At 37.7% G+C, this 22,150-nt stretch overlaps 1 protein-coding gene and 1 long non-coding RNA gene across 4 annotated transcripts in view; one reads left to right on the forward strand and one right to left on the reverse strand.

Annotated features, from left to right (window-relative positions):
* LOC309720566 (contactin-associated protein-like 4) overlaps positions 1–22,150 on the reverse strand; it is a gene marked incomplete at its 5' end in the record, with an annotated part of 80,858 nt that overhangs the window by 49,612 nt on the left and 9,096 nt on the right. For all 3 annotated transcript variants that reach the window (XM_082557599.1, XM_082557598.1, XM_082557600.1), the window contains 2 exons: positions 2,111–2,304; positions 12,309–12,419. In XM_082557599.1, coding sequence (XP_082413725.1) covers positions 2,111–2,304; positions 12,309–12,419 — 305 coding nt within the window. The remainder of the gene's footprint in view (positions 1–2,110; positions 2,305–12,308; positions 12,420–22,150) is intronic.
* Positions 10,539–13,668, forward strand: LOC309720568. Its single transcript, XR_014280521.1, has 3 exons — positions 10,539–10,580; positions 12,325–12,454; positions 13,386–13,668. It is a non-coding gene; the product is annotated as an uncharacterized lncRNA (long non-coding RNA).

The following is a 22,150-nucleotide window of genomic DNA, read 5'->3' on the forward strand; positions in this document are numbered from 1 at the left end:
AGCTATCTGCTTTACTGACTTCTGATATTTTATATTTTTGCTGCTTACTTTCAACAGATTTCTGTTTTAGATCCAGCATTTTAGTCAAGACAATGCATTTGGATGTAAGCCCAAGATCACCTAAGAACACACTCTCGGTCATATATTTTTAACAGTTTCTAAATTATTAATGCTGTTATAATAACATAATTTTTTCAGTCTTGCTTCCACCAAAGAAGACATCAGAACATAGAGGAGAAAAAACACAGAGGTTTAAGAAAGAAAGTAACAATAGCTAAATTTCATTTAGCTCCTTCAATTTCACTGCCATGACATTGCACTGTTTCTTTCCACGTGGTTCTAGACTCCTTTTTTAATTTCAGCATTTTTTTTTTAAACCTTTAAAAGAATAACTGAAAATATAAAAATCTTTGTAATTTTTTCTGTCCTTGCCACAACTGGAAAAATTGGTTTATCAATTCTACAAAATAACATGGAACATTCTCAAGGGCAAAATTGATATATATATATGTAAAACTTTTAAATGCCACCCAACCTTTAACTCTACCAATTAGTGTTGAAGACTGATGTTATATTAGCAGATTAAACAACATTGGATCTTTGCCACCAATGACGAGAAAGCAGCGTCACCTAAATTAACACTGCAGGGGATTTTTTTTAGAATTGGTTCCCCTAAATTTGGTCAGGTCAGAAGAGGGAATGCAAGCTTGGCACCTTACTAAATACACATATTTATATAATACAAAATTAAAAAGCATATATTTTACAATAAAATGAATAATGTATGTTTTATATTTTTCAACAGTAACTCCCTTCACATCGAAATCCCCCAAAATCAGTCTGCAATTCAGCTGGTCAGTCTCCCCAGGCCCCTGCCACTGCACCCCACTTGGGTCACATTGCACCTGACCTTAGTGTCTGTCTTGGCGTGTGGTTAACCCACAGGGCGGCAAATTGATGCTATTTTTTTCCCGCTTCAGGGCAATATCTCCAGTGCAGTTAAGTCAGAGGTCAAAAGAAGCCAGCTGAGATGGTTCAGGCATTTAATTAGGGTGTCTCATATGTGCCCAGAGGCGCCATTTGCCACTAGTTAAAACTAGAAACTGTTAGGGCCCCAGGTCAGTGGGGAGACCCCCAAGGGCTGACAAACTTTAAACTACAACAGTGGCCGTGTACAAGAGACTTGACCTCCCTCAAGGGGCTCCATCCGACTACACTCACTGCCGTCGAAGTTGTGTACATGATTCTGTTTAAGCAAATGTAATGACAACAAAGAGGAGTTATTCTTCTGTGACTGACAGGAAAAGAGGAAGAGGGAAAAAAAAGTAAGACAGTGGTGAGTGGAGCCAATAATAATCAAATATTAATCAATAGATCCTGCGCCCTGCGTCCTGCATTCGGATTCACTACTGAGTTGAACATGTGGAGTTAGAGTTGTGACACTAGCAGTCAACTTGTTAGTATAGCTAGCAGGGCGAAAGATCATAAAGCTCATAGTTACAGTATTAAAACTTCATAACCAGTAAATAATAACATAATGGTCATGAACACTATAGTAGTTTGAGGGTCTTTCTGTGGATATTTACCTCCATCAGACCCTGAGGTAGACCCAGAACCTGCTCTAGAGATTATATATCTGGCGGAGGAATACATTGGGATCCCTCAGGAGGAACTGGAAAGCATTCCTAGAAAGCAGGACGTCTGGAATAACCTGCTTAGCCTGCTGTTCCCACTTCATATAACCAGTGGATGGATGAAACAACTTCTCCTGATTAGCATTAGAAAAAACCTGACTTAACCAATACACTAAATAAATGAAACACCATCCTGATTTTTTTTTCTTTCTTTTTTTAACACTAGAGGTTTGACTTCCACATTTTAAATCTCTCTTGATGCTCTCCCTCTGCAGTAAATTAATAGCAAACACCTGAAGACTTAGATTTGTTCTCTATTTCCACAGCTCAAAATGTTCACATAATTGTAGATGATGGAAACCTTAATACATTAACACCTTTACTTGATTTTTTCAGAAAATGTTGTTTTCTTTAGTCACGCTTCAGGCTCACTTTCCTCCAACTCTGATGACTCTGAGCTATTACAACAAACTCACCCCTATACTGCCTTCCTGTCGATACTGTTTCCAGTTGTGCCCTGCGTCGCTGAACATCAGCAGGTAGGCTGTCTGCCAGTCAGAACTGCCATAGCGGCCTTGTGTTGCAACAGCAGTGATTCGTGTCCGCCCACCCAGGTCGACTTCCAACCACTGATATCTGTCTGAACTCAGAGGAGACCAACCTCCAGCTCCTGGGCAGAGGGAAAAAGAGAGAGGGGAGGGAAAGAAAAACACCCTTAATAACCAGAGGAATTGAGAGTTGACTTTTCTATCTCATTATATATTTTTTGGAGCTTCAAAAAAAAAAAATGGTTAAACCTTGACAGTACAATACCTTTAAACTTTTCTCAAGAAAGTTAAGACTAAAAGAACACCAAAGGGGAATAAAATAAATTAAATAGTATCAAGAAGCACTAAGCTATACAAAAACATCTGCTGAATGCTTTAAATACAATTTCATAATTAAGAAGAACAAAAAAGCATTCAGGCAAATTTGAGCAAGTTCCTCCGAAACTGATTTCACTAAACAAACTTCTTTTTGTAGTACAAGCACCTTAAATGCAAATGCTTTATCAGCTTCTTTCTTTAATGTTTAATTTGGAGTAAAGAGTTTAATCTCTGGCTTAAAATATTTTCTGTGCATAATAAAAGCTGCAACTAAGACATTTCAATTCAAGTACACAATAATTGCGCCCTGAGCTCATGGGCTCCATATTACCACCGTACATGGCAGAGGCTCATAATACGGTGAAGACAAGATAAAATCAAAGAATTCTTCCTCCCAGGATGATTTCTTCCTGTCAGAAATGTTAAAGAAAGCTATAAGGCACTGCACCAGCATTTTTCTATTTGGCCTCTACCTCATTATGTTTCCTTTGGAAAAACAAATGACATGTTTGCACAATTTCACTGACAAACAAGCAAAAACAAAAACAAACAGCTTGACAGGCAATTATTAAAATACCAAAAGGTGATTTTTATGTTTGCAGTACTGGGTCACGTTCAACTGAAATTAGATAATAACAATAGATGTTACCAAAAAAAGTTTTTTGTATACAAACTATAAACAGATGCTTTTATTAATCCTGCTTCTCCCTCATTAGCAGATCTGATTTTTTCGGCTCATAACTTAACTGCCTTTCTTATAGAGTTCATAACTCTTTTTCCTATTTTTTCTTTTAATTTGTTTGCAAATTAGTCATTAACACTTTATCTCAAAAATATCCTGCAGGTTGTGACTACAGGATAATTTAAGGACTAAGAGTCCTGGCCCAGTACTTTTGACCATATAGTGTAAGTATAATCATAGGCAAGTCAAGTCAAACTTATTTGTATTGCACTATTCAGAATAAAGGTAATTTAGAGTCCTTAACAGAACGCTAGATGAACACAAAGAGATATTTAAAACCTAACACAATTAGACACAAGAGACAACCAACACTAGAGTTGTTTCCCATGTTTGCAGACACCTTGTTATATATATCTGCCACACTAATAGATGTGACTGTCACTGTGAATACAAGTTGTTTCCACTGAAAGCTTAGTAGAAACAATGTCAGAACAGCAGTAAAACTATGGGAGGATCATGTCCTTTATAGACAGCTGTTTTATTCTGCCCAGTAATGACTGATCTTTAGACCATATGTGGACACAGAGGACAACCTATGAGAGGATCTGTTCACAGATGTCTATTTATATATTTTGCACTAATGTCTTCTGTAGCCTACAACTGTCCTTGTACACTAAGGATAATGGGTAAAGCAATTAAATAATATATAAATAAAATAATATGAAAAAGTCAAATCTGTCATCAAAGTAAAAAACAAAACAATATCTAATGTAACTATAGATATAAACAGTACACAAGTGTTCAAACGTATTTTGTTAGTAAGAAAAAACAATATTTAGCAACTTCCTATTTGATGAATCAGCAACCCCAGTTTGAATAAGATAATTTGTTCTCATAAGACAACTATCTTATCAAGATAATAATTTGAACACATAATATATATTTTTAAATGTCTTTTTGGACTTCAGGGGTTCTGTAACTCTCAGTCAATTGTGCAGCATCAGTCACTTTTTATCCCAGGCCAAGCTGAAATTATAATCAAAGCATAAAAAATATTATTCAACACACTGAACAACTTTGTGAAGGTTAAAGGAAACGGTCCTTATAGAGAAAGTGTGATTATACCAAAAACAGCTATAATTCGTTCTGATGTTAAAGCAGCTTGTGCTCAATTATATGTGTGTTTTTGGCTGACAAATCTATTGTTCATTATTGTTGTTGTTGTTTTTGTTGTTGTTGTTGTTGTTAGAGAGATTAGAGAATGTTACGCCATAGTTCTTTGTTTTTTTGTTGTGTTTTGTTTTGGGTTTTTTGTAGCTCATTCCATTTATAGGCAGCAAAGTATTTAAATCCAGTTTTTCCAAGCTCAGTTTGAATAAGAGGTACAGCTGATGTTAAAGTGTCCTGGGATCTGATATTGTAAGTGCTGTGTTTAAATTGAGTCAGAAAGCAGAGGTAAGCAGGCAGTCTTTGCAGTATAGAGCCTCCTAAATAAACACCGTACATACATGGTTATCACATTTTTCATGGCTGACGAAGAATCACCTGTGATGAGTTGTAAGGTACAGTGATACACAGAATTGAAAGGTTTAAATGTGGATTTAGGAGAATGCATACAGATATCACCAAATATCATCAGTATCATTATCTTCCCAGCACAATTCTTTTTATAATGAAAGACAATGATAATAGAAATATATGAATGCAGTGTCTGCTTTTTTGTGAAAAACTTTTGAGTCTGTGATTAAAGCCCGCTGAGTCACTTGGTATCAGTAGAATTAAAAGTTTGAGTTTGAGACTTAAGCAAAAATTAAAGAAAAATCACTTCTGCTCTGCTCACTTAATCCTTTGTATCTTCTCAAGGAGTAGGAAGTTCCAGAATTTTCTCCGAGAACATTAAAGGCCTCCCAAATCCAATTTAATGTAGAAAAAGTTAAATGTTTTTGCATAGCCAGTGATATTACTTTCACACAGCCAACCCTTTTGGAACCAGAATCTGATAGTTCTTCGAGGAATCAATTTCCCTCCAAACGAGATATTATCATTTTGATTTCCAGCTTTTCTACTTAATTACAGTGAGATTACACATTAGGATTTTGAAGCTGACCTCAAAGTTGGGCCCTGCATGTTTGTCCAAAGAGACAGATGATTGAATACCCTCATCTGGTAGTTCAGATGTGTTCAATGCCATGGCCAGATTGCCTCAATAGTGACAGCTTCACAATTAGCTGCATGTAGCTAACAAAAGTCTGTTTTCCCATTATTTCTGCTATGTGAGGAAAAAAGGGAAAAGATTGAAATGGGGAAAAGCAAGGAATGGACAAAAGACATCAAGCATGTCAGTCTCACTGCATAAATTATGTCAGGCTGAGAAAAACTGGACAGATCTAATTAAAGATTAAAAAGTACTGTTCTTTCTGGACATTTGATCGATCATAAGTTAATAGAAATGGGAAAAAAAGAAAAAAATTGGGCTGTCTGATCAGCTGCTTGATTGATTTTTTTTTCCAAGGTGTGCTCATCTGTCCAAATCTTGTATACCGCAGCTCACCAAACCTATCCAAAAAATGGCAAGTTATCTTGTCTGTACTTGAATGTTGCAGCAATTTCTGTGTGTAGCAATTGAAGCTTTCAGGTTGAACAGATCAGAATTAACGTATTGGGTGAGAGAGAGAGGACCCAAACACAGGACACATAAGCAGGTTTTAAAAAGAAAAGTGAATTGTTGAGTTTTTGGCTCTACAAAAGTCCAACATGATCTGACAAAGAGAATGCATGCACACATGGAGGACATACATGGGGACGTACATGGGGCAGGTGGAAAAAATTAAGTCAGGACAGACAAACCCAAAGACTGGAGCACTACTGTAAACAAACCACGAGTGCTCTTTTAGCAACTCACTGGTTTTATTCATATGATTCATATCATATGACTGGACTTTGACAGCCCTGTTTCCGTGTATATTCAAAAGAAGGTATAATATCTTATCACATGTTGTGAAATGAATTAAAAGTAGTCATAAATGTAAAAAATATCATTAATACTATTATATGTCATAAAGTAGAGATGTAGTTGGGCGATGAACAAAACTATTTATGATCCGATTGCATCAAACATCATAATTAATTGACACTTTAAAATATTTGATCCAAGTCAAACAGGTCTCATTTTGTTACATTTTGTTTGCTTTGACTCCTCTCCTTTTGCATCTTTTCCTCGCCTCCTCTGATCCCATCTCTAATGGGAGGAATAAAGGCAGGAATAGAGGATATGCTACTTGGGAACTGATAAGGGGGGGAATGAAACAATAAGAATTTAGACAAATATAAAAGCAAACAGTAAAATCTAAACAAGAACCAAAACTTAATAAAAAGTAAACAAGAACCCGGGACTGTGAAGGTTTGGTTTAATATTTGTGACAGTTTCACTGGTTGCAGCGTTTGCTGGTGTCCATGCTGGACACTGGAGAAAAAAAATGATATCATGAAGGTAGGTGATATGACAAGATTAGCATTCTTATGACTATTGTTACTATTACAGTAAAAACAACAGTAATCATTATTTCATTACTTCTGAGATTTCACAGTATATGTTGACATGGCAAGCTACAGTAGGATAAACTTTTCTTCTTCTTGGATGAGATCTGTTTTCAGTGCACCCCTGCATTTACTCTCATCTAATTTAAGTACTCCTGATTAGCCTGCAGTTCACACAGAATTACATGGCTGAATAGGTTGTGCACGTTTCTAAATGTTAAAGCAGTTTTTCTGATTTGATTTTGGTGGGAAATCAGTTAATGTTTAAACAGTTTGTTTCCTTCAGCTCATTTTTATTTATTTATTTTTTAGAAATCATAGAAATAATAAACACATGGTAGCTCCATTTTATTTTTCCAATAATTTGTTCCCAAATATTTAAATTAAATTTGCAAAAAAATAATAAACAAAATACAGTAAAATAAGGAAACAATAACTGTTTTAGGATATGAAGAAGGCCAGTTAGAGGTTTAGGCAACATTTGCATAATCATGGTTGCTCACAGGCTAATGCTGGGGTTAACAGTGCAACAAGACTGATGCGCAGTGATTCGAAGCAAAATTAGCAATCCATTTCTCTTAAACATCTGTGTTGTTCCATACGAGTCTGCTAAATGTGCTGGTAAATTAACTCTGAATAAGGTGGCTCCTTAGAGAATAACTATAGAGTATGAGGAGTGTTAGCAGCAGCTGGAGGAGACGTAAATGAACAGAAGCTGCTGATTTATTCACTGATTTCTTTGGAGAACAGTTGGGACTTTAAAATAAAAGCAGCTCTGGTTAATTAATCTGTTAACATGGACAAATTTTGGATTCTTCCTAGTTTTTGTGTTAATACTTTCAAAACGAAATGCAATCTGTTAAGGAATCCATAGTAATTCAGCTTTAGATTTAGAAAACTAATAAGGCTTTGTAACCTTAATGATCCCAGCTGTTAGTGCAAGAGATAAGTAAATGAAGCATTTCTTATTATTAGCAATAACTTAAATCCTCACTGATACTAAACAGTAGAGCCTGCAAGATTCTGTATTAGCAAACAGTTAAACCTCTCAGCTCAGAGGCTCCATACTGTCTCATGTTTAAAACATATTGTACACTTTGCATGCAAATCAGCTGTATCTTGCTGTGCATGTGTATATACCAATCAATATGAGTAAGGCCCTATGGTGGGTAACATATTTCCCTAACAAGTGAAACTTCACTAACTTGCGGGTTGCATCACGAAGGATATCCAGTGTAACAATATGCCAAAACAAAATGTGGAGCCAAATTAAGTACCATAGAGTGACACAGTACACATGTACAGGCAAAATGAGTGCTCTGATTTAGAAATGGTAGTTTCTTGTTTGCACAAAATCTGACGCACATCATTAGCTTCAGTTTCGTTTTTATTCCAAGTTTTCTTCTATCTTCATCTCCTTGGTGATTTTTTTTTAGCCGTGCGGGGAAAAAAAAAAGAAAAACTAACTGATGTTGTTCAGATGTACTTAATCTTCCTTCAGAAGCAACACATCTTCTGTTATGCAGATCAAACTCGGATCCGCAAACAAACGGAACAGGTTGACAGAAGTGGAGAAACACAGTGGGTGTGTTTGCTCACAGCTTTTGCCATCAAACACACCGAGGAAACAGAAACCTGCAGGCTGCGCTTCCTGCTGTCTGTTAGGTGGTGAAAATCATTCACATCCTGAGTTGTGTCAAAGACAAAGACATCAAATTTCCTTTTTGATTTATGTCTCTGGTTTGAGTGTAAAGCAGCCAAATGATGGTGACTGATGCACCAAAATTTTTTCCCAGTGACCACGTAGCCACACATTCAGTTGTTGACCTCTATCTTCTAATGTGTTTGCAAAATATTCTCTTTGCCGATTAGTCAAATCACAAGGTGTCAGCTGTGAATCCAGCTGAAATGTGTCTTTAATGTTGCATGCTGCACCATCAGACGTGCTGCTGCACCATCAGACGCGCTGCTGCACCATCAGAGCAGAAACAAAGGAGAGCTTCCCTCTACATCTGCTCAAGGAAAACACTGGAGAGTTAAAAAAAATGACAATGATGCAGCAATAATTTATTAATGTTAAACTTCTAAATTTTATATGTGAATACTTGTGAGTATAGCAGAGGGAGGGATAGAATAGTTAAACTATTGTAACACTCTTTGGCTTAACTACATCACCAACCTTGCCTGTTACCTTTGAGCCTGTTTCCTGAGATGACGAGTAGATGTCATGAAAAATTTTAATCTAAAACAACAAAATGTTGGTAAATGCCAATGAGATGGCAGGATCCTGGGGTTCTGAAGTGCATACATCTGGTTTAAAGACAGCTACCTCTGAGGCGTGTTCAGGAAATTCGCTCAACCCACCAGTGGAATTAAAGAGTGAAAATGAGAATGTTTATCTACAATAAAATCTATACATCTGCGTGAAGAGGATACATTTTAAAAAGTTATGACTTGATCAGAGTGGAAAGGATTCCCATAGCTGGTTACATTTTGCATCAGTGTCCCAATTCTGGTCAAATAACAGTATTTAATAAGATGGAAAAGTTATTGATTTGAATAAGCAGATAAATAAATAAATGATTGCATCCACTCTATTTTTCATCATAGGATTCAGTGGTGAGTCACAGAAATATGAAAAGGTTTCAGAAGCTTTCAAATCCATTATTTGATTTTTATTAGCTTTAAGAAATATATAATATCTTTGACACAATAGGAGAACGCTCTATGAATCTATTTTGGAGGATCGCACCTTCTATTTTAAAAGTCTTGGAAGCCCAGGATTCCTTTTATACTAGAAGGCACCGGTGAAAGCACAGACTGAAATATGAGCATTGAAAATGTCACTTATAATACTTCTTCCGGCTAGCTATCAAGCTGGTGGATAACAGACGTCTCCGAAGACGTTTTGCAAACATGTGATATCTTGATAAACTGAGCATATTTGAAGTTTACACAGCTACATTCTCGCCTGAAAATATGTTAAAAGTTTATTTTGTGACCCAGAAAGAGTAATAAGAGTAATTTTAAAACTTAGTACCTGTCATGATCCGGAGTCTGTGACTCCGTGTTTATGTTTTAGTTTATTATTATTATTCTGTGGTTTTGGTTACCTTGGGTGTTTGTACTCTTCTGTTTCATGGTTCATGTTCCTATGTTCTGTGTCCCCCAGTCTGTGTTAAGGTTGTGGGTTATGTCATTACGTGTATGTGTTTCCTGTTTTACTTTGAAGATCCGTGTCTGATCTCAGTGTGTTCACTTTACTTTTCCCCTGTCTCGTCAGGCCGGATTACTCCCAGCTGTGCCCTCCTTTTGTGTCTCATTCCCTCGTTATCCTTCTGTGTATTTAAATCTTGTGTCTGCCTCTGTTAGTTGCTGGTTTGTCTGCGTTTCTCCCGCCGTCATCCTGTGTGGTTTTTCCCTGTGGTGGTGGTGGTGGTGGTGGTGGTCGTCGTCGTCTTCTTCTTCTTCTTCTTCTTCTTCTTCTTCTTCTTCTTCTTCTTCTTCTTCTTCTTCTTCTTCTTCTTCTTCTTCTTCTTCTTCTTCTTCTTCTTCTTCTTCTTCTTCTTCTTCTTCTTCTTCTTCTTCTTCTTCTTCTTCTTCTTCTTCTTCTTCTTCTTCTTCTTCTTCTTCTTCTTCTTCTTCTTCTTCTTCTTCTTCTTCTTCTTCTTCTTCTTCTTCTTCTTCTTCTTCTTCTTCTTCTTCTTCTTCTTCTTCTTCTTCTTCTTCTTCTTCTTCTTCTTCTTCTTCTTCTTCTTCTTCTTCTTCTTCTTCTTCTTCTTCTTCCTCCTCCTCCTCCTCCTCCTCCTCCTCCTCCTCCTCCTCCTCCTCCTATCTCGGTTTCTTGTCTCAAAATTTCAGGTTTGTTTTTCCTTAGTTGTTCCCAGTTTAGGCTTTCTTAGTTTTAAGCTCACCCTCACCATCTCTGTTTGTGTCTACTTTTGCTAAATAAACTCACTTGCACCAGAGCTGCCGCATCTTGGGTCCTAAATAATTCGCACACGGAATTGGTTGAGCCGCGCTATGAATTCTGGGATATGGTAGGCCACGAAGGACACACCGACCCATCCTTCAAATTCGGGGAAAATGAGGATGCATTTGTCGGCTGCATTTGAGTCTACGAATTTGGACAGCCTTCGTCGCATCGCTGTGACGTAATTGGCCTACAAATGCGGCCTCAGGAGGATGCAGCCCGTGAATTTGGACACCCCCTCATGTCTCATTTTCAGACTTGGTTCAGCTGTGTCTTGTTCCCCTGGTGTTTCCACTCTGTCCTAATTAACTTAGTGTATAAATAGCCATATATTTCCTCTGACCTCTGTTAGATTTTTTTGTGTCCCTTGCTTGGTTGTTGTCGTCCCTCATGTTTGCTGGGTGACTTTTGATTCTGCTGTTTATATTTGTTTTTTGGATTTGTGACTGACTTCTATAATCCAACTAACTTAGGTTCAGGTTGTTTATTAAGTTTTGCATTGAAACCTCTTAATTTTTGTCCCTTTTCCACCACTTACAACACTGGTTATATTCTAGTCCATGCATTTCTAACTTCTAGCCTATACATAATAATTTCTTGTTATTAGCTTATTCTCAAAGCTCCCAGTGAAGTTATTCAGTTGAGTTTAAAAACCACACTGAGAGCACTAACAGGGAGGAGGGAGAGAGATCATATTTCTCCTAAATGTCAATGCCAGATTTAATTTGTGAGTAGAAGGGATTCAAACTCTTGAATGATCAGCCCATAATATTTAGTCATAGTACATCATTCTCAAACTGCAGGCTTACTTGCAGGAGTTTCCAAAAATAAAATGGGAGGCTGAACTTTTAGCTATTGGTCTACTCTGCTGTGAAAACTATTCCTAGTTTGAGTTCAGGAAATTAGGCTTAAAACTTCTTGATTGAGTTTATAGTTAGGGCTGGGTCAAGTTGCAATAGACTGAAACTTCAGTGGGACTCTCAATGACTCTCAATTTTTATTTATTTATTTTTTTAAACTCTGCATGCAATCTCTGCCACAACTACATGTCATTACCTTTTGTCTACTCTGTCCTGTACAGAGGTATTGCTTTTCTTTCCTTTCTTTACCCCTAAGCCTCCAGTGTGTGGGAGGGAGATGACTGCTGCTACTTGAGCCTTGGTTATTTCAGAGCTATCTTGCTCCCAAGCATCATGCTGTCCTTGTGCAAAAAGGACTGTTAAATCATTGGCATTAACTCTCTAATATTGTAGGTGTTAAGGGGCTTTTTACCATAATATAAGTGTTTGTGAATCTGTGCTATATAGAAAAACTAAACTTTAGTTTATCTAGCTTCTTAACAACAGCTCCTTTTAGAGTTATGCCCTCCAATTTCATATTGACAGTTGTACATGGGTTGCTGAAACACAGCAGTGGATGGAGTTGCTAAAATCTGCAGAATCGCTCATATCACACAGTTTCACACTTTCGTTTGAGTAAGTATTAATATGAAAAGTAATGCCTACCTTGTGCCCTAAGAACAACACTTAGGAGAATCCATGTGGAAAGCTAATGGAGTTTGATTTATTGATCAAAAACATTTCAGCCAAGACAATGCAGTAATTACTGTTACTCACCTTCTCTCCGGTTCAGCTTGGCAAAGCCGGGTCCATGGCTGCCGGATAATTGTGATGAGCTCCTGAACGATGATGGTGGCAGGTTGGATACTAGCGGACTGTGACACACCTCTGAGAATCAGAGAACACATAATTTAAAACAATAGGTGAGCATACACCTCGTCATTGTTGCAAATGTTAAACAACAATAGAGATTAATGTTCATGATTAGCTTTAAGCTGTGTAGTGTTCTCGCCATCTGACAAAACACATTCATTTAACATAATGGCCAACAGTGGAGTGGATCAGTCATGTCATGTGAGGCTACTCATACTGTCTAATTCTTATTGACTATATTAAATTGATGCCGAGTGTGGTACGATACAACATTTAGCCTTTCTTTCAATTTACAGACTCAGCAGCATCTTTCAGCTTTATCAGTTTCTCCAAGGATTACATGAATATACATAATTACATTTTTACGTTCATTTAAAAAAACACTGCAAGCATAAGTTCAAGGCAACATTTTGTCAGTTATAAGCAATAAAGAAAAGAAATATGCAGATTTTTGTGCATTCATGTCTGATAAACAGTTATTTAACAAACTAAAATGTTCAGTAATCCGCTGAAGTGACTTGAGGATTGGACTTCAGCTAAATCCTCCTGCTAGATGATCTTTGTGGCCGGGAGCCAAATATCTTAGAGAGCTTGGAGAGAGAGATATCTCTTGGCGAGATTATATAAATGAAGCATCTTAAGCTTTGTTTAGTCAAGATTTAATCAGACTTTGCCTTCCTGCTTTGATATTGGATTTCTGCCTGTTCTGGGAAATTAGACAGAAAGTTTGACTTTGCTTTCACTTTCATCATTTTAATTGTGCTTAAACAACACGGTACAGCGATTTTTGCAATGTAAAAAGTAAAGCATTAAAAATCAAGTACAAAATTACTCTGGATTATAAACAAAAGTACTGACATTAAGGATAAAAATGATCAGAAGCTAAATACAATTGAACTTTTTGATAAAGCGTAAAAGGCATTTGTGTGTTTACACAGTTTAAAGATTATTTGCATAAAATGTTTTTTGTTTTTTTTTAAGATTCTACTCTGAAAGATCTACATCTGTGCACTTCATCTCCAAACAAAAGCACCTGTGTCTGGCAGCTGATAAAGGGGAGCAACTTAAAGAGAATGCATAATTATAAAAATCTACTAATGTCTCCTTGATACTTGAAAGGACTTCCACAATTGTCTACAGTCAGGTGTTCCTGTTCCTATGACAATTGATGATTTGCAATATATTTTTAGTTTTTCACCCCACCCCTTCCTGAATGAAAGTGCCATCTAGTCTATCTTTTCAATTATCAACTGAGAGAGGTGAAGCTGACAGCTGCATTTTTCATCCCCTTTCAATGTGTATGAAAAAGACACTTAGAGTCTGGACTTGAAAATTAAGGTGTAAACAGATCTTCTTTCGGTGAAACACCGAAGATTAAAACCGTATATATGTTTAGGCATACCATGGTGTTTGTGCCATTGCCTACACGAAACAAAATACCTATATAGATTTCCAAGAATGCCAAGGTTGGAAATTAATATGAAAGAGAGGTATAATGTGTACTGTTTGTGGTTTTGTGTGTCTAAAAATATGCAAAGATAAGAAATAAAGTTTTCATGAGTAAGAGATCATTTGATTCTTTAAGCGGAGAAGTTATTATGTAGTCGGTTCCCATTTCTGTGTTGCTGTCAAAGCTAATTTTGAATACAAGGTGTCCTTTAGCGGCAGTGTGTAGCGACAGTAGTGAGATGGATAGCTCACTTCCAACTAGTCACATATGGGTGCTCATACGTCATGCTTTCCTGATTTTTTTCAAACATTTATTTAAGTTAAACCAGACCATGTAGTTTTAGTTAGTTTTAAGTAAAAAAAGAAACTTGCAACACAAATGTCCAAACAGGACATTAACCACAACACCCTGCTAACTTCCAAATCTAGACCTTGTGCCTTAAAACACAACTGTTTTAATTTCTCAGGAAAAATATTGCTGCATTAAGTGCATCAAGGACTAAAAGCAAAGGTGACATTCTACATAGTGAGACAGGTATTTCACAAATAGGCAGAATGTGATGATGCAGGATGACTAGGCGTTGGTTGTATTTCCAGCAAACATATGTGATAAAGATATAATTCAAAACTGCAATAATAATAATCAGTATCTTTGAATATATTGTTCGAACTCCTATGAAACATTATAATACAAGATATTTCAGGCATTCTTGAATGTCAACATTTTAATGATTTAAAATATATTTGAAATTTCTCGTGTCCATTTAAAAAGAAATTTAAAGAGAACTTCGAGACCTTGTTCTTATTTATTTTGTTCAGTGTCCAGTTATTCATTTATTACATATTTGAAATGCAGCTTTTTGTGGGTTGAAATTAAAGACCTTCACTGAGTTCACCTATGCACATTTAGCAACAGAAAGCACAGGATAAAGTCATAGGCTGAGGAGTGCAATGCTTCTGAAACTGGACCACATTTCCTGGTTCCACTTCTTAAAAAGGGTGACCACTGTCCGGTGTCAATACAGAGGCACTATCCCTAACGTCTATCTGACGCTGCAGAGGTGTGTCAGTCAACTTTAAGAAACCCAAAGCAAAGCTTTGTCACTTTTTGACTGCTTCAGTGACCTCGGCCACCCTGATAAGCGAGTCATCCCCATCGTCCCCTGCTCTGCTTCCACTTTGAGGATCTCCTCAATTCCTCTCACATTCTTTAAAGTATTCTTTGCAACAACTGACTATAACCTCAGTTAAGGTCAGCACCACTCTGTCCCCACTGTATACACTTTGAAAAGGAGGTTGCTTGCCCTTCTGCAGTTACCTGACGGTTTCTCAGAAGTGCCGTGATGTTGGCTGAAAGTCTTGCTCGATGGCCTACCCAAACTCCTGCTACATCCAAGTTTTTGCTTCACGTACTGCAAGGACCTCACTCCAACTGTCCTTTTTGTACCTGTCAGCTGCCTCCTGAGTGTCACAACCTAACTAAGCCCAATAGAACTACTTCTTCTGCTGTTTCACACTCATGTATATGAAGCTAAACCTGTGGATTGATAAATGTTGTAATTTTTCCAAATTGGATTCTAATGGTTGTAATACCTTTTAAGGGCTTCTCTTAAGAAAACTTAAGTTTAACTAACTTTAACTATTAGGTCTGCACTCACTCAATCATAACATTTTATAGGTCCAGTAGCTGGTGTTGTTAGCTGTGAAGCTGCATAGACAATCACAGAATTGTGCATAATGAATTAAGCTGGCTCTGAACACTTACTGCTTACTCAACTGGAGCTCAGTTTCTCATGGAAGAGTTAAGACATAAAACAGAGACCACACAGTACAATTAAATTCTCTGGTACTCATTATACTCACTTTTTTGGTTATTTCTTTCCAGATTTATGTTTCCAGCCTTAGCATATTTTTAACACCATGTAGAAGCAGACAGTGTAGGCTCTCAGAGGACTGGGTGTTAGGGCTAGTAATGGAGTGCTAGCTTGACAGGCCTCAGCCTAAATAGTGATATTGTGAATCATTAGCCCTGACAGCTCTTATAATCATAACTCCTGTGACTTTGAGAGTGCTATAAAAAGAGAACCCCTCCCAGTGCTCTGCACGCCCATGGCATGTATGAAATAAATATATATCCAAAAGAATGAACTTTACACACATTCTCTCATGCATCCTGCCATCGTGTTGTGTCACCAAATAGAGTCAACTTTACTCTGTCAGTGAAATAGCAGAAGCATTTATGAGTGGCTTCACCTAAATGAACAAGAGCTGTCAGATTTATTGGTATGGAGCTCCTTAATGATACTGGACTCTCAATACAGTGGTGCTTAATGTCTAACTGACTTTATTTTCTAGCCAGTAATGCCGAGCAAAAAATATTAGAGCCTCAAACTCAAATCTTCCTCAATCCTCCAATAAGAAGGTGCCAGTTAAGCTCACTGGGATGAGGAGGCGGATTCGAGTCCGACCTGTGGCCCTTTGCCGCATGTCATTCCCTCTGCTTTCCTGTCACTCTTCACTGTGCCCTTTCAAATAAAGCTGTAAAAAGGCAAAAAATAGGTTTTTAAATAAATCCTCCAACAAAAATTGTAAGTACTTATTGCAAATGCAACAGTTTGTTTCAGTAATACATACCAGGAAGTTGTTTCCATTAGCAGGGTAAGAGTTCCGTAGCATGACCACAAACAATAACACCTGTGCTTTTTTACTGCCATTGGAGTTATTAAAGTTTTGGTGTAACATACGGACATCCAGAGAAAGAGCTGTCCACTCACCTTTACATTTTCTTTAATCACAGGATACCAAAAGTATACAAAGAAAAAGCAAAGTATTTCTGGGGATAACATTTAATCATTTGGCATATTATTTATTTCGGATTTTGCAATGCCAGGCTGGCTTGCATTGCTTAGGGGCAGATGTTGAAAAAATTACTAGGTGATAAATTATTATACAGATAATAGTGGAGTCTCTGGATCACTGTGAATTATGTGCACCAGAGACCATTTTGCAGTAACATCACACCGGCAGCAATGCCCATTACGATGTTTATATTTCTATTTGTGAGCACCTAGGGACTACTTGTATTGACAAATCTGTCCAAAGAGAGAAAGACAGACTTCTAAACACCTGTTGAAGTACTTAAATCCATCCCTGTGGTACTTCCCACTACAGTTGGGATCTCAGGACTGCATTTTTTCATGATGGCGCGCTTACACAGACCCAATTAAGTATGTGTGTCTTCAGTTGTGTTTTAATTAAAAATAAGCTTCGTAATGTCACGTTTTTGCTAGTGTATATAGGTAGCAGAATGGGGCATTTCATCGGGGAGATCTCTCTTCTGCTCTGACTTGCGTGCCTTCATTCCAGCATGTATCTCTGGCTTGAGACAGGAGCCTGCCTATTGAATAGCTCCTGAGCTGCGACTGAATGCTAAAAAAAATGTTTCCAGTCCTGCCTTGTTATAAACACCTCTGGCATGCTGGTATTGTTTGAAACGGATGCTTATCCACTCAGAAACTGCCGGTCAGTAGCTCAGTTCCCTGTCAAACACAGTATCCAGGGCAAGTCATATCTTGCAAAGCGTATTACATCTTTCTTTCTTTTTTTTAAAGAGGCAACATGAGTAGATTTATTTTCAAATACCTAACAATGACACATAATGTCTTAATGCTGATGTTAAGTAGAGTTATATTTGAGGCTGGATATTGTGTTAGACTGTGTTACATTGCTGTTTCTATTGATCGTGTAACACCTTCAGAAATACAGTCACTACTCGCTGACACAAATTTCAGTTTAGCCAGTCATATGGCTCAAAGCATGTAGGCATGTAGACATGTTCAAGACCACCTACTGAAGTTCAAACCGAGCATCTGAATAGGAAAGAAAGGTGATTTTTGTGACTTTGAATATGCCATGGTTATTGGTGACAGATGTGCTCTGAGTATTTCAGAAACTGCTTTGATTTTCCTACACAACCATCTCTTGAGTTCTTGAGACCTTACTCTAGATGAAAATGACTTGTTGTGTGAGAGGAGAAAGCCCAGACTGCTTCAAACTGACAGAAATCCAACAGAGAATCAAATGAAATCGATTGTTATATCCAAGGTATGAAAAAAAGCATGTTTGAATGAACACATCAAACACTGAAGCAGATGGGCTACAGCAGCAGAAGACCACACTGGGTTGCATTCCTGATGGGAAACTGAGGCTACACAAAGAATTTAGTGTAAACAACATGGATCCATGTATCACCGTAGTGGTAAAACGGTGGGGGGAATATTTTCTTGGTATACTTTAGTACCAGTTGGGTATCGTTTTAATGAGTACTGTTGTGTAACCATGTCCATCCCTTTATGACCATATACCCATCTTCTGATGGCTGCTTCCAGCAGGAAAACATTTAATCTAACTCTTAAACTGTCTTCTTGAACATGAGAGTGAGTTCACTGTACAGAAATGGTTTTCACTGTCACCAGATTTCAGTCCAGTAGAGCAATTTTAGAATGTGCTGGATTGCAATAATTGCATTATAGTTGTGCCGCTGACAAATCTGTGGCAGCTGTGGGATGTGTCACATAATAACTTGTACATGTTGACGTGTACAATAAAGCCAACCGGAGTTCTTTGAGTTCGGGAAGATGTTTCACCACTCATCCTACACACGTCTTCAATTCAAAAAAAAAATGAACCACAATCACTGAGGAATTTTCGCAGTTCATTCTTTAAGAGTAACAGATAAAAATAAGTTCACAGAGACAATGTTTTTCTTTAGTATGCAAATATAAGGTTCTGGAAATTCTGGTTACAAATAAAATAAAACAGAGACCAGAGAGAAATCAAAGAAGAAAAAGGAAAAGAAATATGTAGAAATGCGCTACGCATTAAATCTCCACTGGGCTCCTGCACTGAGCAGAAACTGTGGCTTCCTCCCCTGGTGGGAGGGCCTGACCCCTGTGTATGGTGCAGAATTCTAACAATATCAAAGCATCTTTGTGCTAGTGATGTGCGATACCACTGATTTCCTTTCCGATCCGATACCAAGTAATATTCAGGGTGGTATCGACGATACTGATCCGATACCGATACTTTGTACAAAAACGTATTTTATTTATTGTATCTCAAATTATAGCGTCATAATAATTACAGGACATCAGATTATTTGTTCTTATCACTTAATAATGCAGAGTTCATCATATAGAAATAAAAAACCTGAAGTTGTGCTATTTGAACACCTTGTCTGCCTGCAGCACTAAAGGACTCCGTGAGAGACGTCTGTCTCACCCTAGCAGCACCTGTCCCTCTCCTCCTCTTCAGTTCGTCTCAACATACGCTCGTCATATTCTGTGATATGATTTACTCTGAGGTGTTTGACAAGGTTAGTGATGTTGCCACAACCATACATGCCAACCCTCCCGATTTTTCCGGGAGAATACCGAATTTCAGTGCCCCTCCTGAAAATCTCCCGGAGCCACCATTCTCCCCAATTTCTCCCGATTTTCCACCCGGACAACAAAATTGAAAAACCATATCGCAGAATTCATAGCGCGGCCCAGCCAATTCCAGTTTCCAACAATGGCGGCAGCTACTTAGTTTTAATATCACTCTTATTTCTCTTTCTGGGTCACAAAAAAACTTTTAACATATTTTCAGGTGAGAATGTAGCTGTGTAAACTTCAAATATCTGAGCCGACACATCGTCTTCAAACCCCCGCGGTCTTTCGCTACTCAGGTTAAACATGATATATAAGTCACTTTGATAACCTAAAAATGTTCTTGTTTGGCTTTTTCAGTGTTTTATTTGTTCGTGAGTAAATCGGTTTGGCTGAGAATAAAGTTATTACTGTAGATTAGATTAAATTAAATGTAACTTTATTAATCCCTCAGGAGGGTTCCTCCGGGGTTTTCACAAAGCTGAATAAACGTCAAACAGAAAATGATTAAACAGAAGAGTTTACGTCAGCGCCCGGTTGTATTCACCCTCCACCGAGGGAGCTCGTGACGTACAACCCGGCTTTCTTTAGACCGCGAAGGGCGGGTCCTCAGGTGGAAGCAGCCTCTGAATTTGGACACCCCCGCTGTTTCCGGGCCGGCCAATAATAACGGTGATTTAACGTATTTTTTCCGATAAATAAACCCTGTAAAATCTATTTATCACGCCCCCCCCCCGCACCAACAGACCTCTTGAATGTCTCCCTAGTATGGCCACAACACCTCACTCTTGGAGCACTTTTTTTTGCCACATGTATCGCAAACCACGTCTCAGCTGTTTGTGGAGGTAAAATACGTCCGCACAATTACGCTCAGCCATTGTTGTGAGTGCGCGCGCCAAAGGGGCTGCGAGACATTTATACAGCCCTATTTCGCACATGACTATGAAAGGCGGAAGAGGAAGTAGTTCCTTTGAATGTAGACAATCCGAATGATATAGTTTCTTTCCACTGTGTTCCTGTTAATGATAAACTACAAATTTACTCTAAATTACTAAAATATCGATATTTTAATGTGAGAATCGATTCTAGAACATAAATGATTGGTATCGGAGGAATCGATATTTCAGGATCGATCCGCACATCACTACTTTGTGCTCATTGCAGGAATATTTAGGGAACAAGACAGGTAGAAGTCTTTCATGCTGCTGCAAAACCTTGTGTTCGCTCATGCATGTCCTAGGTACAATCCTTGGCACATTCGCATATAATTTAGGCCAAGGGCAAAGAAAAAAGTAGCAGCTCGGTGAAGCATATTTTCTGACCAAATTTAGATTCAATAAGATTTTGGCAGCATATCAAGAGAGCTGTCTACATTACGAAAATGTTTTCAAGTGAGAAACAGACCTTTACTTGAGATGTGCAGGTGACTGTAATCCTTTGAGTACCAGAGGAGCAATACTCTGCATACACGTTTAACTTCCATCCCATCTGCAGTGACAGAAAACTGAAACCCCTGGTTCCTCAGTGCCGGAAAGGTTACAGAATACGGCAAAACAATGCAAAACGTCACAGACTTCAATTACTGATGAAATATTGGACTCCCAACTACTCACGTAATGTGGCATAGAAATCAAAAGGAACATACTAAAAAAACAAAAACAAGTCATTGCTGGCCGAGCTTGTTGATGGTTCCTGTTTTGCATTTTTGAAATACTGAATATTCAGCTCATCACATTAAGTCTGTCATTTGCTGGAATAACTGGGAGCTACTAGTTAATCATATATGCGTGAAGAGGAAGCCTTTTTTTGTCACAGCATGACATTTTTATTATTATCGTTTTGCAAGTTTTTAGTATTTCCCATTTGAGAAAATAACCAAGAGGCTAATTCCAAAAACTGGATTTTACCAGCAGATAAATTTACAACAGTGCAAAGACAGCACAGCGTGGACTTCTCTTAAGCTGTTGCTATACACCTGAAGCCATTTCATCTTTGTACATTTGTGCGTTAAAGACAGATTGGGTGCATAACTTATATGACAGTTACACCAACTGCCTTAACCTCCATATTTAACTCCATACTTCATTATGGCTTCATGCTACTGCCTCTACCCTGAGGAGTTTATAGAACTATCAACAAAAGATTTTATTTTACAGCGTTCATCTGCCTTTCTTTCTTGTGTCTCATTGTATTGGTTCCTGAACTAGTAATGCACAAGTAGATTAGTCCATATACTAATGATCAGCACTTTTATAGTTGGCAGGGATTCATCGTTACACACAAATACATTTTTAGTAAGGTCTGTTGACACAGGAGAGGATATAAGACTTCCTGTTGGGAGGACATACTTCAAAACTTGATAATATTAGTAATTTCCTAAATTTGGGATAAATTAAGTATATCCCCCTTTAAAAACCAATCCTCAAAGGGGTTAATGCTTATTTTGGTTTCCACTGACCTTTTCCTGTTTTTTTTTAACAAAGTGCACAATATATGTTAGTAGAGATTTAAAACTTTAAAATTCCATTCAATAAGATTCAATGTCTGAAGGTTCACTTAATTTTTTGAGCATGTGAACACAATGTAAACATGTGAAGGAAGTACAACAACAAAAGGAACAAGCGCAAGGTAAATCTTTGGAATATACACTCACCAATCACTGCTAGTATCAGTTTGGACCCCACTTTGCCTTCAGAACTACTTTAACTTTCATGGTATTGATTCAACAAGGTACTGGAAGCATTACTCTGAGAGTTCGGATCATATTGACAAATTTAGTGAGCCTGTGCACATTATAGCCTTAGTTTTCCTTTTCTTAGCACTTGGCACTCGCTGTGGTCTTCTGCGGCTGCTGTAGTTCTTCAGGGT

This window comes from Aulonocara stuartgranti (genome assembly GCF_965226115.1).
Source record: "Aulonocara stuartgranti genome assembly, chromosome: 13".
NCBI lineage: Eukaryota > Metazoa > Chordata > Actinopteri > Cichliformes > Cichlidae > Aulonocara > Aulonocara stuartgranti.